Here is a 21464-nt window from a genome sequence, read left to right on the forward strand (position 1 = left end):
AATAGCAGGAATTGTAATTCGATAATAGAGGGCCTTATTTTTTTTTCCGGCGATTAAAAAAAACTGTAGTGCTTCGCGCTGCAAATCGTCCGTGCTTTGCTTACAAATTAAGTTGCAATTAGTAAACATAGTAGTTTAACATTGAAGAAACTAACCTAGTCATCGTTATTTATTCGTGCGTAACACGTGTCACGCAACTAGTTACTCGGAAGAGCCATTCGCGTACTTCCCGGCCATTGCACCAAAAAAAAGTTTGCTCGACTGGGTCTGGGTTGGCCGTCTCATCGAATATCCCATCATTTACACATTAATTCGGAATACCTTCTCCTATTCCGTTGTAACATACATAAAACCCCTCTCCTCTTCTTTTCTTTTCTATTCTCTTCCCTTCTCCTCTCTTCCCTTCTCTTCCACCCTCTCCTCTCATCAATCGATCGATTGGATCTATCATTGATTTATGGCTCGCATCGGCATCCGGGAGTTCGACCTCAAGGCTTAGTGGACGGTCGGTTCTGCCCGATCGTTACTCGTTCTTCGCCATGTTTGAGGCTCATGTACGATCCCTGGCCTGCCTGTTGTTCTGGATTTGTTTTTGTATTATTTAAGTAACTATTTGCTGATATGGAATGCTTTTGCTAGTGTATGTGTTCCTATTCGGGAATTAGTAATTGTCGTGTCAATTTAGAGTTGCAATCGGTTTGGTAGTCGTTTTATCGCGTCCAACCTTCCTAAGAAGCGGTCAATCGTTTGATTGAAATATATAAACTAGGACTGCAGTAGGCTGTCCACTCATTCAAGTTGAGCTGTAGCTTGGCTTGGAAAATCTGGTAAGTTGTTTCCATTTCAAAAGTGGTAGGAATTAGAGATGTTTGGGCTAAAGATGCCCTTAACAAGTTGCCTAAGCCATTAGCAACAATAGTTTTTTTTTTTCCTTTTTTGAAAAGCCTCTAGGAGATGAATGGGATAACTTGAATTTTTGGAGTAGCTTGTTGCTTGACATCTTATTCTAAAGAACAATTTTAATTGATTTAAGCATATCTATGGAAATGGATATAAAACTGGGGTCGCAACATGTCACAGACGAAAAACTTAAAGCAAGATTGTAGTCCTGTTTCTACTTTCTACTAACATTAGAGGATAACTTGTATCCTAGAATAATTCGTTAAGATGCTGGGGATGTATATGTTGGAAGAGCTCAGCTAAGGTCAAGTGGATATGAGGCATACATGCTGAATTGAAATTTACTGGGTTTTTAGAATGATCTGTGAATGAGTCATATTCATGTAAAACATCCTCTGCAATATCCCCTGCAATTCTTTTATAGCAAATTAGTGCTTGGTTTCAATCATTTCTAGGTTGGAGCTACCTTTACTGTAGAAGTATGATGTGCCTTCCTGAATCATGGACTAGTGATAATATGAACCAGTTATAGTTTTGTTTTGCATCTGCTTTAATATGGCTCAAGATTAATAATTCCTGTGGCCGAACTATATATCCTTTATTTTGTGATTTGATTATTGACATCTTGCAACAGGTCTTATATCTGCTCCGCAGATATTTGGGAGAATATGTTGAGGGTCTGTCAATTGAAGCTCTTAGAATTAGTGTATGGAAAGGTTTGTGCTTTATACCAGCATCTTCCATATGTTTTCTTTCTACCTGTGTATATGCATCTCCTTGATTCTCCAAGCTGCAATACTGATCGATGTATGCTGACATAGGCTAGTTTATATAGTAAAATGTTGATATGCAACCATCTATGTACATTTGTTGCTTGCTTCATTACTGCTTAAACTCTTAAAGTTTAACTTTGCATTCATTAATTCATAGACGTTCATTTCAAATTCAGTAAATTAAAATTTCTTGGCCTTTTTAACTAAAAAACAATATTAAGCAGTCAGTGATATATGATTTGTAGATTCTTATGTGTGTAATTTGGAATTTTTCCATGTCAAATGTTTTGGTATTCTGCTTTCCTCTTCGTTCCTTTGCTTTGATGATTTATATTCTAGGTAACTTGAGGTTAGTGCTCACGATTTATATAGAAGTTTGTTTCTATGATTACATAACATTGATAAGATCGGCTGAACTCATGCATCAAATTTTAGAACATATCATAAATATCTTTTGAGAAACTTTAGAAGATATGATAGAGGGTGTGCAGTGGCACGCAAGGGCATGTTGAGGGCATGCCATTGTGTGCCACTTGAGGGCGTGCCAGTTGGCACGGCCCATGCCGATGGTAGGCACGACATGACTTGTGCCTTCGGCATGATCATCGTTGTTTCTATCTACTTTGTTTCTCCATACGAAGTTTTAAGTTCAAATCATTATCGGTGAATTTCTTAATTACATGTAGAAATACATTGTTTGCTTGCAGTTATGCCTTCACTTTCATCTGATCATTTAGCTTACAACTTGTGATTAATTTGTGATTTTTTGATTGGTTACTTCGTAATCTTCTTGTTGATGTTCCATTTTTCTTGCAAAAGGCGATGTTGTTCTTAAAGATTTGAAGTTGAAAGCTGAAGCATTGAATTCGCTTAGGCTTCCTGTCACAGTTAAAGCTGGGTTTGTTGGTACTATAACTTTAAAGGTACTTCCATCATATTCGTTTTATAAATTTAATTCATGAATAAATGTAATTTTGATTTACTTTTTCTATCATTGTACTTAATTGCATTATTAATGGTATTTGACATCTTTTTTGTGGCTAAGAGTGACAATTTGAGTGACTTACAGGCTACAGCTATAGATAATAACTTCTTGTGGTTTCCTGCTTCATTTTTGTAGTAACTGATCTGAGTTTCCAACAGTTTTAAAGTTAGTCCTTGTGCTTTACTTTATTTTAATTGTTACTCTCTACAGCTTAAAGGGAGAACTTTTGAAATGCTAGTGAACCACAAACTTTTCTATATTATACTAAACACAAGGATCTTTTTTATAGACATTAACCATGGTGATCTAATCTGTAAACTGTAAACTTCCAAACTTCAGGGATTTCTTTTATAATATTGAAACCATTGAGACTGATTTTATAAACTTGAATACCACAGGGCTGATTCAGTATTCGTCCCTTATGATTACAGCTTGTATAACAGCATAGTGGTGGAATGATGAAGGCTGTTTTTGATAATTAAATGGTACGACTGAATGCTATCTGCACTGTAGTGGCATAATATATCATAGACTATTATTTCTAGTATGACCACTGCCAGCTTTCGAATTGACCTATATATCACTCTCGTTTTGCTTGATTGGGACACACTTACATATATATCTTTTAAATCAGTCTACTTGTCTAGTTCCCAAATATTAAACAATACAATTTCAACATCTTAGGCCTAAAAATCCCTTCTTTATGATTGTGGATGGCCCTGCCGGTCGACACTGCCGTGCCGTCGGTGTACCGGCACGTGACATGACGGGTGCCGCACGGCACCCCTATTAATAGCTTCGCCGCTCACCATCGACCTCGTCGTCAAGCTACCTGTCGCCGATCGTTGTCGCTTCATCGGATGCCCTAGCCCGAGAGAGGAGAGGAGAGGAGAGGAGAGGAGAGGAGAGAGAGAGAGAGAGAGAGAGAGAGAGAGAGAGAGAGAGAGAGAGGGTTAAAACTTGAGTTGCAGATCTGGATTCGTATTTGGATTTAAATCTGAATCCGCAACTTAAGTTTTAACTCCCCCTCTCTCTCGATCTCTCTCGGGCTAGGACATCCGACGAAGCGACGGCGGGCGGCGAGCAATGGCGACGACGGCTGCAAAGGCGCAGGTGAGTATCATTTACCTTTTTCTCTCCTCTTACGGTACGGCCGGTGGTCGGCACGGTCTGTGCCTATGGTACAGTCATCGTTTAATATACTTGAATATTCATGAATGTTCATATGTGCTCATGTATGTGATATGTTAGACTGTGTTTCTGGTTGTATCCAGTGATACTCACATTAATGTTATCTTTTAATCAAATGATACATTAACATTATCCTCTATTGAAATGCTGGTCATAGGTTACAATGTTTCTTTCTTTTCTTTTTCCTGTATTGGGTGCAAGCAGCAGACTTGAGACTAAATGTTGGTTTAAGTTAGGCACAAACCTCACTTGAAACCTTGTTGTTGTCATATTCTTTCGCTATCTGACTCACCCTCTCTTTCCATCCCTCTTATGTGGAGTCAATTAATCTCTCTCTCTTCCTCTCCTTTCACCTCCCTCATTGTGCCACCTTCCCTTTCTTGGCCTTCCTTTCCTTTTTTCACTTTTCTTTAATCTCTAGGCCTCCACTGGTATAGTCTTCAGGACGGCAGTTGTCCCATGCTTCACAGGGAGTGTCGCCAAAATTCTCATTTCTATTGAATTGAAACATGCTCTTATGCTGCGACCCTTGAAACCTTGTCCTGGTTCCTGAAGATGACTAATCTTGAATATCTATATGTTACATTCAAACATTTTGTGCACAAGAACAAAAAAAATACTGCTGACAATGAAATTTAGTTTTTCTTATTGCTTTTCATGGTTTCATCAATAAAAGTTAAGACACGTAATCAATAACATGTATGGCAGTTCACCTTTTATGTTTGAAATTATAAGCTTACATACATGAACGTGAGGACCAATAACAAGTATGAATAGCTAGCTAAACCAATTCACCCCTAGTTGTGCTCTAGATAATATATTTCAATGAAAAGGTAGAAGTGCATTCCAAACATATTATTGAAGCATGACGTATTTGTTCTATATCAAATTTGTTATCATTCGGTATGGGATTCATCATTTTCATGGCTCTTTGCTTACCTTGAAATGCTTCAAATGATTTTAGCTTACAGCTTCCAATTATGCATTGTAGGTTCCTTGGAAAAGCCTCGGTAAAGAACCTGTTGTGGTTCTTATCGATCGTGTATTTATTCTTGCTTATCCTGCTCCCGATGGACAAATCCTTAAGGTAGTTTCTTGGAAATTGTTAGTCCTGTAAAAAAAAAATTTGCTACTTGTAGTTCTTGTCGAATAACAGCCATGTTTGTCTTGTATTTGGATGTGTACTGTTATGTTTATTTAGGAGGAAGATAGAGAAAAACTTTTCCAAGTCAAGCTTCAACAGATTGAGGTATGCTTTTATCCTATTGTAACTTCTGATCCTTATCAGGTTAGTTTCTTAAGATTAAAATTTTTAACTTTATTTTTCCAAATCATGCCTTTGGCATTCTCAAGTGTGTATTGGCGTTACTAATTTTCTTATCTTCCATTATGAAATATAATGTAGATGCATTTGTTGTCAGTTATCAAGCCTCTTACTACTAGAGCTATAATAGATGGGTGTACCTGCCGTAGCCCCACTTAAAAAGTGCCCAGTAGAGTACAACTGTACAAGGGCTACAAATGCCTACCAAATTAGTCTATCTACAAAGTAACCTTTTTTTTTTTCTGATATAATAATTAATAACTTAATAAGAAGAGCCCAGCAACCAAATTATCAAACTAATGTAGCTGTATATCCAAGTAAACACTTTATAGAAGATGTAACTTGGATGTAATCATATCATTAAATATCATTCTCATAAATACCACAAAGAATGTCTATACAATAGTAAACTATTAGTTTTGGTTTTTGATATACAAATACAAGCTACATGTGTCTAGTATACCTTTGATAGGGTAGTATACAGAATGAGACAACTACTGGTGGACTACAGAATGGCGTTGGTAAGAGTATGCTAATTCTTAAGCATCATAAGTTTGCTGAATTACATAATAACCCAAAAGAATATAGTTCTGAATTAATGAGATGCTCACTTAGGTAATTGTTCTGAACTATGGAACATGAAGACAATTAACACACTCATTAGTGCTAATTTAGTTATTAACTTAAGTAATCTAATTATTAATCCAAGTAATCTAACTATTAACCCAAGTAATCTAAGTTATTATAGCAGGATCACATTGAAAAACATTACTGCTCCTTCGAATTTTGTGAAGCTTAACGAGCTCCTTTAGGATCTACATAGCAAGGTTTAGTACAGTTAAAAGAAGACATTTTCTTCTTTAAAATCTAAGTAACAAGAACAATACAAAGCTAATTCGTAAATGCCACTAGAGATCAAATAGATATCTATTCCCTGCTAATGGCCATCACATTTGTCCTTACCAGTTTACATCCAATGCTAGAATGTTCTTCTTTTTTGCTTCCTAATCTACCAGTTGCAAGCTAAGTATTTAGTAGTCTAGTTATTAATTGAAGTCAAAGTTCTATCCAAATTTTGGTTTTTCTAATTTACTCCTACTATTGTCAACATCATACCTAGGTTGGATTATTTTAGTTCCTGTCAGGTTATATTGGCATTTGACTTGGATTTAAGAAAGATATTAAAGTTCTATTAGTTATAAACTTATTGGTCTTTATCCTATTCAAGAGTTCCAAAGTCCAAACATGTTGGTTAAGTTGTCTTTCTCAACCTGCAAAATTGCATCAGGATAGGGGTGTAAACAAGCCGAGCCTGAGCGAGCCGGCTCTGGCTCAGGCTCGGCTCGAAATTAGTTTCGAGCCTCATAATGTTGCTCAGGCTCGGCTCAGCTCAACCCGAGCCGAGCTCGAGCTGAGCCTAACTGAGCCCGAGCCAAGCCCGAGCAAAGCTCGAGCTCGATTAGAGGCGGTGGCGACGTGGGCGGTGGCGACATGGACAGCGGCTTGCCGAAGGAGTCGGAGATGGATGGAGGAGGCCAACGACGGAGGAGGAAGAGGAGGAGGAGGAGGAGGAGGCCGACGGCGAAGGAGGAGGAGGAGGAGGAGGAGGCCGACGGAGAGGAAGGCGTGGCGCCGTGGTGGTGGCTTGCCGTCGTTGCCGATGGAGGCCGACGGAGAGGGAAGAGTGAAGGTGATCAGGTGGATGAGGGTGAGAGTGAAGATGAGGGTGGGGTGGGGGAATTGAGGATGGGGAAGATGGTGATGGGAAAGGTGAAGTAATTAATGAGGGTGGGGTAGGTGAGGGTAGGTGAGGGTGGGGTAGGTGAGGGTGATGAATATTGTGTTACGGGTGAGAATTAGTTAGTGAGGGACACGTGGCAATATTTCTTTATGCCACGTGTCCTTAGTCATATGGAGTCAGGCTATCGAGCCTATCGAGCCGAGCCTGAGCGAGCCGGCTCCAGCTCAGGCTCGGCTCGATATTAATTTCGAGCCTATTATGATGGCTCGGGCTCGGCTCAGCTTTGATCGAGCCGAGCCGGACTCGAGCTTCACCCGAGCCAAGCCCGAGCTGAGCCCGAGCTGCTCGTCAAGCCTGGCAGCCCTACATCAGGATTGTAGATCCCAGATACCACCATTTAACTACAATAACTAAACTTTTATTATTTCCAAGGAAAGTTGGAAGTCTTCTATGGTATTAGTAGAAACCATTCAAATATAAATTCGTAAACACTGACAGAGAATTTGGTAATTTAAATTAACTTGAGATAAATTTAAGCATCATATCAACTAGTTGAGTTCTGTTTTCGTACTTCGAGAAGGTTCCCTTGTTTAACAAAGGGCATGCAGTGCATGAGATTCTTGCCATTGTGGGATTTGTGGAGGGTAATATATACATGCAGGCATGCAGCCTTACCTCTATTACCAAAGAGGCTGTTCTCATGACCTGAACAGAGAGACAGGGTGATGATGCAAGCTTACGGTCACACTTCGTGTGGAACTTCAGTAGGGTTTCCTTGGTGGTAGTAATTTCCTGATTCCTTGATGGGGGCCTTTAACTTTGGTTGGGCATGATTTGGATTTTTTTTTCCAGTGATTGTATTATTATTATACTGGCTTAATTAAGATTGAATGCATATCATACTTTCTTTTGTATGGCAGGCTAGAAAATGCTTGCCTGTTATTTCCTCACAGTTCAAAGATGTGTAAGAGATCTGCTTTCTTTGTGATCTGGATTCCTATTGCATCATGATGATGTGCTCATTGGCTGACTGTTGCATGATGTGTTTCATAGGATGGTTTTTGCATGCTTGAGACCCTATGTTACACTTAAGGCAGGAAAAATGTTAGAACTTATCCTCACAAAATTGGCACAATTTACGTCATTGGCCTGATGGTACACTTTACATTTCTACACCTGGATGTAGCAGCGATAAGGGGTGGGACTCTGGTTATTTCTTCAAAAAGTATTTGTATTTGCATTTTCTATTTAGGTATAGAAATTTGTCTAGTTTCTTTTCAGGTCCTTACGGTTTGTTTTCTAGTCAATGTAGGGTTCATCGTAATTACTGTGTACATGACTGCTGCCAATTAATCATTCTCCATGTGCTTCAAATATTGAATCACTGAATGTTGCTACTATTTGTGTATGCAGGAGGCCGAGACAGCAACCCTTGAAGCAACAAATAGGAATTCGAAAGCAGGACCTGTATGACCAGTTAACATATTTTATTTTCCTTGCAACTAGTTACTCATTTTCCTTTTACACCATTCCATGGATTATAAGACCTTTTTAAGTGAAAGTTGACTGTTAAGCAAAGTTTGTGGTATGCTTGCCACAAGGATTGCCATGAAAATTGACTGTTAAGCAGAGTTTGTGGTATGCTTGAATCACTGAATATTCGCACGTCTAGGCACGCCTTAAAGATCTAGTGGCATGTGCACCCGCATGCTTCTAAAATGTATTTTAGGGGTTTATACATACATACATACATACATACATACATACATATATATATATATTAGAACCTATATTAGAGTCTATTATTCCATTGAGAATATTACAAGTTACTTAATTTGTTAAAAATATAGCAGTAGTCAAGGAGATTTATGATTCAATGCATAAATGACCTATTTTATCTAATAATTTCCAATTACACTGAAATTTTAGCTAAAAATTGTACCATTTGGGTTAAATCAACTCATATTGAGTTGATTTAATATGTTTTTACTTTCACCGATTTTGACCGAATTTGAATTAATTTGACATTAATTTCGGATTTTTTAAAATTCAAGACAATTTTGGGGGACATTAAAATTTTCCTTTGATTTCTACATTTTAAAGAGTATTTTTTTATTGATCTAGCACCAAAATGCTAGTATTTTTTTTAATTTAAATATATGTATTGAAACTTATATTATAGTATTTTATTTTTAGATTATTTTTGTAAATGACTTATTTTTAAAAAATAAAGCAATAGTCAAATACAAATATTATTCAACACATAATATGATTGAATATATTTATTAAAACTAATATTAATGATTGAACACTCCATAATATAATTGGCCATATAATAATATTCGACACATAATATAAAGTTGATTGATGATAATTTATGAAATTAAAAAAAAGTTAAAAAATAGGCTCCACATGTTATATCATGTTTGTTAAGAAAATAACTAAAGATGATTTATTGATGATTGATGAAAATAAGAAAAAAAAATGGGTTTTTAGCCGTCTTTCTTCTGTTTTTCTCTCATCTTTCCTTCCGTTTTTTTTTTCTTGTCCTTCTTCTTAGCCGTCTCATGCCTATTTTGTGCCAAATGGGTTTTTAAATTAGCACATGTTACGTGGCACAGAGGAGGGCCACTTTGTGAGTTTTTGAATTGGCCGTCTCATGCTTCATTTTCTTTACCAAATGTGATTTTCAGAATAAGAATGACATTGAATGCTTCAGACATTTGATTGGACACTATTCCGAACACAGGCTCCTTCTGGAAATTCATGGTTGGGCTCTCTAATTGCAACTATAATTGGAAACCTTAAAGTTACTATTAGCAATGTACATATCAGATATGAGGATTCTATCAGGTTCGTCAGCAACTTGGCCTTGCAATAAATTACTAATATCATCCATCATATACTATGACTTTCTTCTACTATTCTTTGTATTTTCTAGTAATCCAGGACATCCATTTTGTTCTGGGGTCACTTTATCAAAACTTGCTGCTGTCACTATGGATGAGAATGGGAATGAAACGTTTGACACAAGTGGAGCCCTAGATAGGTTGCGAAAGGTTAGTATCGTCTCCATGTTTTTAGCAGATGGTTCTTTAATATCTGAATTACTATGTTATTTACTCTTTGAATTCCTCAATTGTATTGCACTATTTCTTCTTCTTTTGAACTTTTCTGTTGCTGAACCTGAACCTTGAAGGGGTTCAATTGAGTGCCTTTTGTGGTTGCTCTTTATTTCCTGTTACCTGTGTCTTCCTTTTAATAGTTGAAAATCTGATTCACTGAGAGTAGAATAAAGATAAAAGATAAGGAGGAGAAAGCAAGTGCCTTTTATATGCTTTTCATCAAAAAGTTTTTTATCTGGTGCTTAGTTCATTTTCTTCTGCTTCTGTTTTTGATCTAGGACTCCTTTTTCTGTAAGAGATTCTGTACTCTTACTTGTAGATCAATTTATATACTGCATGGATAGATTACTCCAGATGCAGGTTGATATTTTGCACTGGAAAGGAAAATGAAGAGGTGCTGAAGCTTGTAAAATGAGTGTTTTCTTTTTCATTCTAAAAGGCTGTTCCTCTGTCCAGTATGCATGCTTTGATTCATTTGCTGTTAAAAAGGATTCTCATGTTGCATGTGTCTGCATATTGCATATGCACTATGCAGTCCCTTGACCGCCCGCAAACTGCAACACCTTTTAGAACATTGGTGTCACAGACTTGCCTGTGTATGACCCATCTGACCAAACTACTAGTCTGGATGGAAGCCCTAAAGTTCCATCTTAAATCAATCAAGAGGAATTAAAACTTAAAAGGTACCCTTTTCTCCCAAATTGTCATGCACTACCTTCTTCCTTCTTCCCTCCATGCAGGTGAGCCATCTGCGGAGATGAGCAATGATTCCCTCCCTTCTCTCTCCCCGTATCTCTAAACTACTACTTCCTTACAAGTGAGCCTTCTTGATCCCTATTTTTTAACATCATCAACTAGCAAGGTCAATTTAATAGTTGTGAAGCCAACTATCCTCACTATGTCGGTGATGTGGGGGTGGTGATGAACAGAGACATAGAATAAGATAATGAATTACCTTCACCAGCTCTGTCTAGGAGAAACTGTTGGCTGGTTTCTTGAGCCACAATACTGAGATGAAATATCTGTGGAGGTGCAATCTAAAAGATGCCATGGAACACTTTTAAGACCCTAGCTGGACTGATGGCATGGCTGATGCTTCCCAGCTTGATGCAAATCTAGTATGAATGCAATGTTTTGGAGAACAATCGACCCAAATAAGTAACTAAAGTAAATATAGTAAGCAATAACTGATAAGAAGTTAATTGATTAAAATGATCACTACCAGATAGAAGGAGAGAAAACTACTTAGATAAGGTAGTAGCTTCCTCAACTCTCAAATAGGTACGTTGATAGTAAAAAAGCCTAAAATATGGTGTACGGAAAGACTTTAGAGTTTAGGTTTACCAATAAATGGAATAATAGTGCTTTTACTTTGAAACCAAGTCCTCTTCACGTTCGGGCATCCAAAGATTCTCTTTCACTACTGGAATCTTTTGGACAGCAGCAGTAACAATAAAAAAGTAGAGATTGAAGAAGGAGAGAGGTTTAGAGAGAAAGTAGAAGAGATTAGAGAAGAATCTTAAGACTGAGTAAGAGAAAAGGAGAGAAAGAAAGAGAGAGAGAGAAGAAGAAGAAGAAGAAGACTGCAGGAGAGAAAATAAGAGATTTCAAATAAATCTTATTCTAATTTTTCCTTGTTTCTCATGCAATAACCCTTAAATTGGTTAACAACTTTGATTCTAGCTGATTCTAATAGGAACTTATTTCCTAATAGGACTCTAATTGATTATTTTACTTAAATTGACTAACCCAATTTAGGTAATAAATTAATGTGGACATCCCCCACATATAAGTTTACCATAACTATCGATTGAGATTCTAATAGGAATTCATTTCCTAATAGAATCCTAATTGATTATGTCTTACCTAAATTGACTAATCCAATTTAGGTAATAACTCAATGCGGACATCTCCCGCATATAGGCTTATCATATCTATCAATTGACTAATTCAATTGATTATTTGAATTAAAAATTAACTCAACAAATTAAATGTGAAAATAAGTTGAGCCTAATTAGATCAATTAGACCAAAATTGGACTCAAGCAACTTTATTTTAGTCAAATTGAAGATGATGCCCACATCACAGCTGCTAAAGGAGAACACTTTTAGGAGCTTCTTCTACTATCCTACAATGTGTACATGAGTCTAGCGAGAGCCATTCTGTGCATCGACCCTGCATCATTGATTCCTTAGTATACTATTGGCAGATGGCTTCTAATGAGTATCCAAGAGGAAGAAAGAGGATGGTAGAAGGAAGAGATTTTGAAGGAGGGCTTTTGGAGGACATGACTATTGGCTAATGATAAATGGGAGGAAACGGGCAAGATTGTTTGAAGAAAATGAGCTAAATCTTATCATCGTGACCTCTCTTACTGTCAACTTGTCAAGTATTGATAGGGATAAAAATAGCATTTGGTTTTTGTTAACACTTTAAGGGCATCTTCAATTTTCATAGTGAAGGGGTGCAGTTGTAACAAAAAGTGTTCAGAAGTGTTGAATAATACTTGCCTAGGCTAACTTGTCCTATTTGTTTTTATTCCTAGGATTACATCTGTTGCAATTTTTTTATAAAAGTCAAAATATCTATTAGAAATTTAGAGGTTTATTGCTTGATTATTAATTTTGTTTTATTCTGTCCAAAGCGTTATCAGCTGATTGCTATATCTTTTACTCCAACTTTATTAATCCGAAATGTAGTAGTTTTTAGTTTTATATCTATCTCATGAGAACTTTCGTCTTTGTTCTAGTCTTTGGAATTACAGCGATTAGCAGCCTATCATGATTCTGACAGCCTTCCTTGGAAGCTTGATAAGAAGTGGGAAGATTTGACTCCAAATGAATGGACTGAGGTATGCTGGTTTTGTTCTGTTTTCTGAGATTTTTTTTTTTACTGTGGTACTTTTCCTTTTACATTGTATGTTTTGGTTCCTCATAATTTTGTTTTTCCATTGCTGCTTGTAGATATTCCAAGGTGGAATTGACGAACATTCTGGTGATGGAATGTTAGTTTGGGCAGTGAATCGCAAATACTTGGTTTCCCCTATTAATGGAGTCCTTAAATACCATCGCCTTGGAAAGCAAGAAAGACAGGATCCCGAGATTCCCTTTGAGAAAGCTTCACTCATCCTTAGTGATGTTTCTTTAACTATTACTGAGGTTCTTTGGATTTTAAGCATCTTTTGCTCTTCTGACTGACCTTGTCTATAAAATTGTAACTATATTTGCAGTAACAGTACTTTTTGTCCCCTCTCCTGGATTTACCAGGCTCAGTACTACGATGGCATAAAACTTTTGGAAACATTTTCGAGATATAAGACACATGTTGAAGTATCTCACTTAAGGCCTGTCCTACCAGTAGTGGAAGATCCTAATGCATGGTGGCGCTACGCTATGCTGGCTGGATTGCAGCAAAAAAAGATGTGGTATGAGTTTATCTACTGTGAACAACATTTGACTAACATCTGATTGAAATGTTAAAACGATGTTTGCTTGAATTTATGCTTGCTGCTTTACGCATTGACTTGATTATCCAAGTGTGAAGGAGTTTTAGTTTTACTTTTCTTGCAATACTTTTATTTTGAATTTTTGTTATTATGCCAGTTTCTCAAATTGCAGATTGTTTAGTTGAATAATATGAATTACATAATCATAAATTTTGCTGACCTGGAAAATTACTGATCTTGTTTTTTTTAATATAATTTAATGTAGCTACTGGTTCTCATGGGAAAGAATTAGGGATCTTTGTCAGCTCCGTCGTCGCTATGTTCATCTATATGCAACATTACTGCAACAACCATCAAATAATGAGGTTTCTGAGATTAGGCAGATTGAGAGGCTTCTTGATTCAAAGGTTATCATCCTTTGGAGGTAGGATTTACTTATTCTAGACTTGTCATCTTACTTTTCATTGTTCAATATTTGACTTTCTGTTCTGCAGTTCCCTCTGAAGTTTAGTCATCTTCATCCCTTTTGACTACCAGTTGTGATTTTTTATGCAGGTTACTTGCACATGCTAAGGTTGAGTCGGTAAAATCAAAAGATGCATTGCAGCAGAAGAGTGCCTTAAAAAGAAGCTGGTGGTCTTTTGGATGGTCTGTTGAACTCCTCACTAAGAATTCATTTCTCATTGTCCTTTTGTTTAATTTGTTTTACATTTCTTGGTGACGTGGATATTCTTTGTATTCATCATAATATGATAACCAAGGATTGCTAGACCGGTAACCAATAGGACATGCTTTGCCAACACTTGTCATAGTTGGAAAAAACTTGGATACAGAGCCCCTTTTAGCGTGGGCATGTATCAGCACAGAGCAAACCTGACAGTGAATGGTTAGCAATGTTGCACATGCTCATACTGCTGGTCGATCTGGCAGTCCTTGATGAGATGTACTTTTCTTCCTTTTATTTCTCTTCCTATTTTATACTTCTTTCTTTCTGCAGGCGCTCATCGGGGGATGAACCCAAGCAAAATAGGGATCCTCAGTTGGCTGAGGAGGAAAAGCTGACCAAGGAAGAATGGCAGGCAATCAATAAATTGTTGAGTTATCAACCTGATGAGGATGTGACTTCCCCTGTTGGAAAGGACTCTCAAAACATGATTCAGTTCCTTGTAGATGTATCAATTGGCCAAGCTGCTGCTCGGATCATTGACATCTGTCAAACGGAGGTTTTATGTGGTAGATTTGAACAACTTCATGTTGCCACTAAGCTATACCATAGAAGCATCCACTGCAATGTGTCATTGAGATACTGTGGTTTATCCTCTCCTGAAGGTTTGCTTGCAAAGGTTAGTTTGATTAAAAGATTAGCATACTTCTTTTCTGCCTTTTGAGATCTTATTCTGATATCTTCATTGTGATAGGTAATAACTGTTCAAATATGTCTTGCAGAGTGTTGTCAGTGAGAGAAAGACTAACGCATTAGATGCTAATTTTGTACATGCACCTGTTGGGGAGGACATAGATTGGCGGCTTGTGGCAAAGATATCTCCTTGTCATGTTACGGTAATTTTTTAAGGCCAGTGATGACGAAAATGTAGGAATTTTCTTCTGAATGATAAAAGAACAGTTAGTTCTAGTTTTTTTAATTTTCATTTCCTCAATGGGGAGAAAGATGGTTTAGTCAGACACCACACTAGATGGTAATATTATAGCTAGTAGTAAAGCTTAGGCCACAACTCCCAGACAGAACACTTGTTAACGATAAAGAGGCAAGAAAATTATTTAGTAATAAATGAAGATTTCCATTCACAAGTTGTATACAATATGCACGAGCAAATTTGTATGGACATCTATTTAGTTCTAGCATCTATCTAACTATGCATAGAAGATCCATGTTCTATTGATCGGCATGCCATGTTCATGATAATAGGATGCTTCTTCTAGAGCCATTTAAAGCTCGGTTAGCATTTCTGATGGCCAAGTTCATAGAAAGCATAGGTCATAAATCTTTTCTTATATTGGCATTCTGTTCTCATCATATGCAATTATGAGATTATTTAGGGTTTATACCCCTTGGAGATCCGACATGCTTAGTCAAGCAGCAGTTTTTCATAAAACATTGTAACTTGTTTTGGTTTTCCAGTGGCAAAGTATATCAGACGTGCTTTAATATTTTCATACAATGCATGATCTACAAAAATTCCTTAACTATTGTTACTTTCACTTTATTATTATTTACCACTTATATTTATGTGGATAACCAACAATCTAATTTATTTGTTCAGTATACCTCTATTTACTTCTTTTGACTTTCTTATTTACATGCCATTCATTTTCTGATTGTACATACTTGACAGACAATTTCTTTTGTACATGTCAGTACATTGTGAATTGTTTTGATGTACAATAATTATAAACTATATCCTTACTTAGGCCTTTCCTGTTCTTTCATGCTTTCATCCTTTCAGAAACTTTTCCAGAATTTAGCAAGCAGTTGTGCTTTGAACTAATGTTCTGTATTCTAATCCTTCCTTGTTTATTACATAATTCTCCTCAGAAGTTGGAACCAACTGTACGAACCCAGGCCATGCTGTCCGATACCCTACCCATATTGAGTGATATGCTTGATACAAGAAGTGACACATATCTGTACAGGATGGCACACCTCGGCACAGTGTAGTACCCTATTAGGATAGCAAGTGCCTGTTGGCATGACCATCCTTACTCCTGCCCAATGTCATTTATAAAAGTTGCAAGACTTATGCCCTTCTTTTTAATCTTTTGAATGATATATTATCTTTTTCCTGATGTTTTGTAGTACTTTATGTAAGAACTAGGGTATATGGTCTCCCGGAGGGAAGTTTTACATTCCTATTTTATGGATTAGGATGCTTCATATAATTATTATAATTGTTTCTTATCCAAAATTTCCTTTTCTTGGTAAAATCTAATATTTGTAGCATTTATATTTATTGTGTCAGTGAGCCCTAGTGGATAGCCATAGAAAGATTGAAATTAGAATTGTTCAGAGGTAAAAGACTTCCTCACTGATGTTTTAACATTGTCATACAATGATTCAATTAGGTCCTTCAACTTTATTGTCTCAATTGTTCTCCAAACTATTAGACATGACCCCATGCATGTTACCCTCCACACTGTTTCATTAACCCCATAGATGCACAAAAATTACCACTTTCCTCCTTATCAAATATTGGGATAGAAGACTTCATATTTTGGTCATTTTTGAAAATTTTCATTTCTACATAAAAGTTCTACTACTTTCCTCGTCTAACTTTGGATGGTGCAGAATTTCAGAAACTTTATTAATTTGTTTTTGTCTGGTAGGTTTTGCTGGAAAGCTATGAGCGATTTCTAGAGTTTGTGAAAAGGAGTAATGCTGTTAGTCCTACAGTGGCAATAGAAACTGCAACAGCTCTACAGGTAATTACTTTAGCTTTGAGTTAAACTTGTTATTTTTCAATTGACTGATTCTGCGGATGTTCGTTCTTATTTTGAAACATACATTTATATGTCAGCAATTACAGGTTATTGCAAATTATGCTGACTAAATCTTTTCTTTGGTGAGCAGATCAAGTTAGGGAAGGTGACTCGTAGAGCTCAAGAACAGATTCAGTTTGTTTTAGAAGAACAAAGCAGGTTCTTGACTTGATCCCTCTCTCCCTCTCTCCCTCTCTACATCTATATATATATATAATTATATATATATATATATATATATATAAATTCTACTTCCTTCTACAACTTGTGACTTGAGAAATATTCTGTATTCATAGATGACTATTCTCAAAATGCCTATCATATTTCTCAGGCAACTTAATCTGATTTTAACTCTCTAATCTTGGTATAAGGATTTGTGTTTTCCTTGCTTTCTTCTTGGTATAAAGATGATTTTAACTCAGATATAGAATTAGTTCGACAAAACAAACTTTTAGTTGAAATTACTAGTAGATGCATGAATTGCTTTTTTCTCTACAAGAGGAATCTTTATGTGATGTTACCTTTATATTATTTGTTTCTTATCCAATTTACTAGTATACTATTCCTTTCTGTAATTGGGATTGGTGCACCCCATATATCTGAGTGCATCTTTTCATTAATGTCCTCTTTTGTTTTTCCAAGTGTAATGATATATGTGAAGTAATTGAAAAGTAGCCTAGTTGCCGGTTGCTACTTGTCAGTTTTTTCAATGGCTCTTGGTTGATCTTTTTGAGCATTTGGTTGTTGTCACTGTGATCAGTAGATTGTGACACCTGCATGCATCATAATTAAAACACCCAAACCTCTAAATACACGTGTAAACCGCGTGGGTAAATCCCCCCACGCGGTGCATCACATGACTTGTCAGTAATAGGATTTCACAAAGCACATGACCGGAGGGAAGGGAAGGAAAAGGAGAGGAGGAAATCGAGGGGAGGGAGAGAGGCGCGGTGACTATCGCCAATTGACGGCGCCGGCGACGTAGCCACGCGGTTGAGAGGGGTGAGTACCGGGAAGAAAGAGAATCAATGACAATAACAAAAGAAAATGTTTACCGGGGGGGAGGAGGGAGGGGGGGGGAGGAGGGATGGTGCGGTGGGAGGGGGAGAAGGGGATTAATGGAGGTGGGGAGGGTGGCGTGCATGGCAAGGGAAGAGGAAGAAGAAGAAAGGAGAAGGACGGCGGGTGATGGTGGTGGCAGGCTCTGTGACGCACGCGCCGAGCAGGTTTTTTTTTTTTTTTTTTTTTCCAGGTGTTACAATAATGGTGGCTGAACAGAATCAGAGTATTCTTTAGTGCAGGAAAAATTTCAACTATAGGCTTTGCATCATTTTGTAAGGATGAATATTTCACATGTTGGTCTGTTTATTTATGTATCTTGTCATACCCAATGTTGAAATCCATGGTGATTGTGTTGTTACACAAGCAGTAATATTTGTTATACATACAGTAATATCCCTTTCTATAACATCTCTTCTGGACATGTTCTCTCCCTTTCCCTCATTTTTTTTGCCTCTATATGGGATGGAAGTGTGGGTGATGTGCTCTTTTTTCCCCTTCATTTTCGTTCTTTTTGTTTGTTTTGGTTAACCGGTGGGTGGGGGAGGGTGTGGATATTTTTCTTGTATAAGTAGGTATGCTTTTCTTTGTCAGTGTATTTTTTATGTCTATGTCTGTCTCTCTCCTGAATAGTTGGTTCTTAAGATAAAATTACCTGGAACATCGTGGACTATCTCATGGAGATCTTAGGTTCAATTAAATACTTGAAAGTTGAAGGTTCATGTAAGATATGTTTTTGCTGCCATTTTGTATTTCTTTTACTATTTTCTAGACCACAGAATCAAAAACAGTTTCCTAATTTATTTAGATCTCTCATCTTTCTCCATTGCCTAGAGTCTCTAGACTATTCCCGTTTAACGTCTTCTTTTTGGAGTGCTCTAGGTTTGCATGAGCCTAAACTGCCAAAATTAGATAGACTATTCTACTTGCCAACTAGCCTTTAAAATGTTATTACAAGCTTTTAGAGGTTTTTGTCAGATTGACACCTGATCACAATCAATTCTATAGCCTTTTCATCTTTGAGTTGTTCTCTAGCCACTACCATATTGGTGGGAAAAGGCTTGTATGGTGGCATATGCACTGATATTGGCCTATAAGATTATTTGATGCTATCAAAATTATCAATAGAGTTATACTAGTATAGTGCTAAGAGATACAATACTTAATTGATTATTTCTTCTTCCTTTTTCTTGATTTTCAGATTTGGACTTGATTTTGATCTTGATGCTCCAAAAGTCAGGATTCCTTTGCGTACCAATATATCTTCATTGAAAAAAAGCCACTTTCTTCTGGATTTTGGCCATTTTACTTTACGCACCAGAGTAAGTTGTGTCTTTTGAACTTTGGGTGACTATTTTGTGGTAGTTGCTATAAAGCAAAGCATATAACTGCAGGATGGTTCACGAGATGAGGACAGACAGAGTCTATATTCTCGCTTTTATATATCAGGGAGAGACATGGCTGCTATTTTTGTTGATGATGTTCCCAATGACAAATGCAGTGCAGTGGCAAACTATGACTGCCAAACAATACTTTCTCCCACTTTAGAAGATGTTGATTATTTCTACTCTCTTCTTGATCGCTGTGGAATGTCTGTTATAGTTGACCAGGTAAATCAGTTTCTTCCTTTGATGTCAATTTTGACTAATGGCAGTAAGTGAGCTTGCTCTTTATATGACATGGAAATGTAACCATGCTCAAACTTGATAATAGTTATTAACTTGTGGAGGACTTATATTTTTCTGCTTGAAAAATCTTTAAAATATTCCGCTGATATGTTATAATTTGCCTTTTGTACTATTTTTGAAGATGAAAGTTCCTCATCCAAGTTACCCATCAACTCGAGTTTCTGTACAAGTGCCCAATCTTGCTATTCACTTTTCACCAGAAAGATATTGTAAGATTATGGAACTGCTAGATATATTCTATGGCTCGAGTGAGAGCAGCAATCTGGATTGCAATGAATATCCCCTAGCTGGTCATATACCTTGGTATCCTGCTGATCGAGCTACTGATGCTAGGATTTTGGTCTGGACGGTATGTATGCATACAACCCATAGTATGTATATTCTAGATGTTACTATTCCTTTTTTGTTATTTGTGTATCTATGCCATACTATGGGAACTTTTAATTTTACTTTTACTTTTTGGCCACTTGTTTATATAATTTTCTACTGGTTCAAGGGGCTTGGCAATTCTTTGGCTGAGTGGCATCCTTGTTATCTTGTCTTATCTGGGTTATATCTTTATGTTTTGGAGTCTGAATTTTCTCGGAACTATCAAAGATTTTGCAGGTATGGTGTAAAATTTTTGTCATTTTCCGTTCTCAAATTATAGCAGTGTCTCTTATCGTCTAGCAAGAAGTGGAACAGCTGCTGCATAGTCTTCTGTGACTGTGCTGGTGTTCGTCTCTGACCATTTCGTCTTGAACACTTTTTGTGAGTCTTGCAGCATGGCTGGTCGACAAGTGATTGAAATTCCATCTACAAGTGTTGGTGGTTCTCTCTATGCTGTAGCCGTGTGTTCTAGGGGTGTTGATATTCAGAAGGTACATCATGTTGCACTGTCTTGCATTTAGCAAATTTTGATATACTTATTTTTGGTCACATATTGTGCTTCCTTTTTGACTGCTTTCTTTCTGTACAATTTTCAAGATGAGTTCTTTGTGTTCCTTTTATTTTAAAAGGAAACGGAACTCCTTTTGGAGAAAACATATTTTATTTTCTTGCATTTTATTCTTTTTAAGAATGCTCCTGCAATCACCTTGAAATATTAGGACTTCAACCTAATTTGAAGAACCTGCTTGTGTTTTGTTTCCTTTTGTTATCTGTTCTGCTCTAGCTATGGTATCAATTTAATAATATAATTAACTTATAAAGTTCCTTTCTCTGTTTTAGTAACAAGGCATGCCATTTTTTGACATTCCTGCCTATATGGAATATTTAATCTATTTTCATACCTATAACAATAATTGCTGTGTACACATGACATGCGCACCTTGGCTCAGCACAGTATGTATTGCTGACACATGCCATGCTGAATTAGTATGCTGATGACACATTGAATAGTCTAGATATGCCAAAAAATAATCTCTAAGACTTTCTAGGGCCTTAAAATAGGTTTTAAGAGCTAAATTATAATCCTTCAAGGCTTCAACACTATATATTAGTATAACATATGCAATTAGATTCCAATATCTTGCATTGCCTCATTTTTCTTCAGATACTCTTTGTTAGGGGCTTTGGGAAAATCACTAAACGAAAACCAAAATTTCCCTTTGATTTTCAAGATTTGAAGTATAATTTATGTAGATCAAGTACAAAAATGCAAAAAGGTATCAAAAAGGATGAAAATGACCTTAAATTAAGTTTTGTAAAAATAAGATATGCTCAATTCTAGTGGCACACATCAACAAGTGGCCGTGAA

The 21464-nt window shown here is 36.7% G+C and overlaps 1 protein-coding gene across 2 annotated transcripts in view; it reads left to right on the top strand.

Annotated features, from left to right (window-relative positions):
* The first annotated feature begins 337 nt into the window (after positions 1 to 337).
* LOC140801675 (uncharacterized) overlaps positions 338 to 21464 on the top strand; it is a 73837-nt gene continuing 52710 nt past the window's right edge. The window contains exons 1-22 of one of the 2 annotated variants that reach the window (XM_073156897.1): positions 338 to 554; positions 1535 to 1616; positions 2493 to 2596; positions 4841 to 4936; positions 5051 to 5098; positions 8328 to 8381; positions 9664 to 9767; positions 9856 to 9973; positions 12789 to 12890; positions 13003 to 13197; positions 13306 to 13463; positions 13750 to 13908; positions 14040 to 14132; positions 14482 to 14827; positions 14931 to 15044; positions 16827 to 16922; positions 17071 to 17138; positions 19240 to 19360; positions 19433 to 19648; positions 19848 to 20075; positions 20223 to 20332; positions 20490 to 20586. In XM_073156897.1, coding sequence (XP_073012998.1) covers positions 540 to 554; positions 1535 to 1616; positions 2493 to 2596; positions 4841 to 4936; positions 5051 to 5098; positions 8328 to 8381; positions 9664 to 9767; positions 9856 to 9973; positions 12789 to 12890; positions 13003 to 13197; positions 13306 to 13463; positions 13750 to 13908; positions 14040 to 14132; positions 14482 to 14827; positions 14931 to 15044; positions 16827 to 16922; positions 17071 to 17138; positions 19240 to 19360; positions 19433 to 19648; positions 19848 to 20075; positions 20223 to 20332; positions 20490 to 20586 — 2724 coding nt within the window. In that variant the 5' untranslated portion in view covers positions 338 to 539. Of the gene's footprint in view, positions 555 to 1534; positions 1617 to 2492; positions 2597 to 3097; positions 3144 to 4840; positions 4937 to 5050; positions 5099 to 8327; positions 8382 to 9663; positions 9768 to 9855; positions 9974 to 12788; positions 12891 to 13002; positions 13198 to 13305; positions 13464 to 13749; positions 13909 to 14039; positions 14133 to 14481; positions 14828 to 14930; positions 15045 to 16826; positions 16923 to 17070; positions 17139 to 19239; positions 19361 to 19432; positions 19649 to 19847; positions 20076 to 20222; positions 20333 to 20489; positions 20587 to 21464 lie in introns of those variants that run through there. The other variant, XM_073156898.1, reaches the window with a different exon arrangement.

Source organism: Typha latifolia, chromosome 15 (genome assembly GCF_019914945.1).
Source record: "Typha latifolia isolate L0001 chromosome 15, TyphaL0001v2, whole genome shotgun sequence".
Classification (NCBI taxonomy): domain Eukaryota; kingdom Viridiplantae; phylum Streptophyta; class Magnoliopsida; order Poales; family Typhaceae; genus Typha; species Typha latifolia.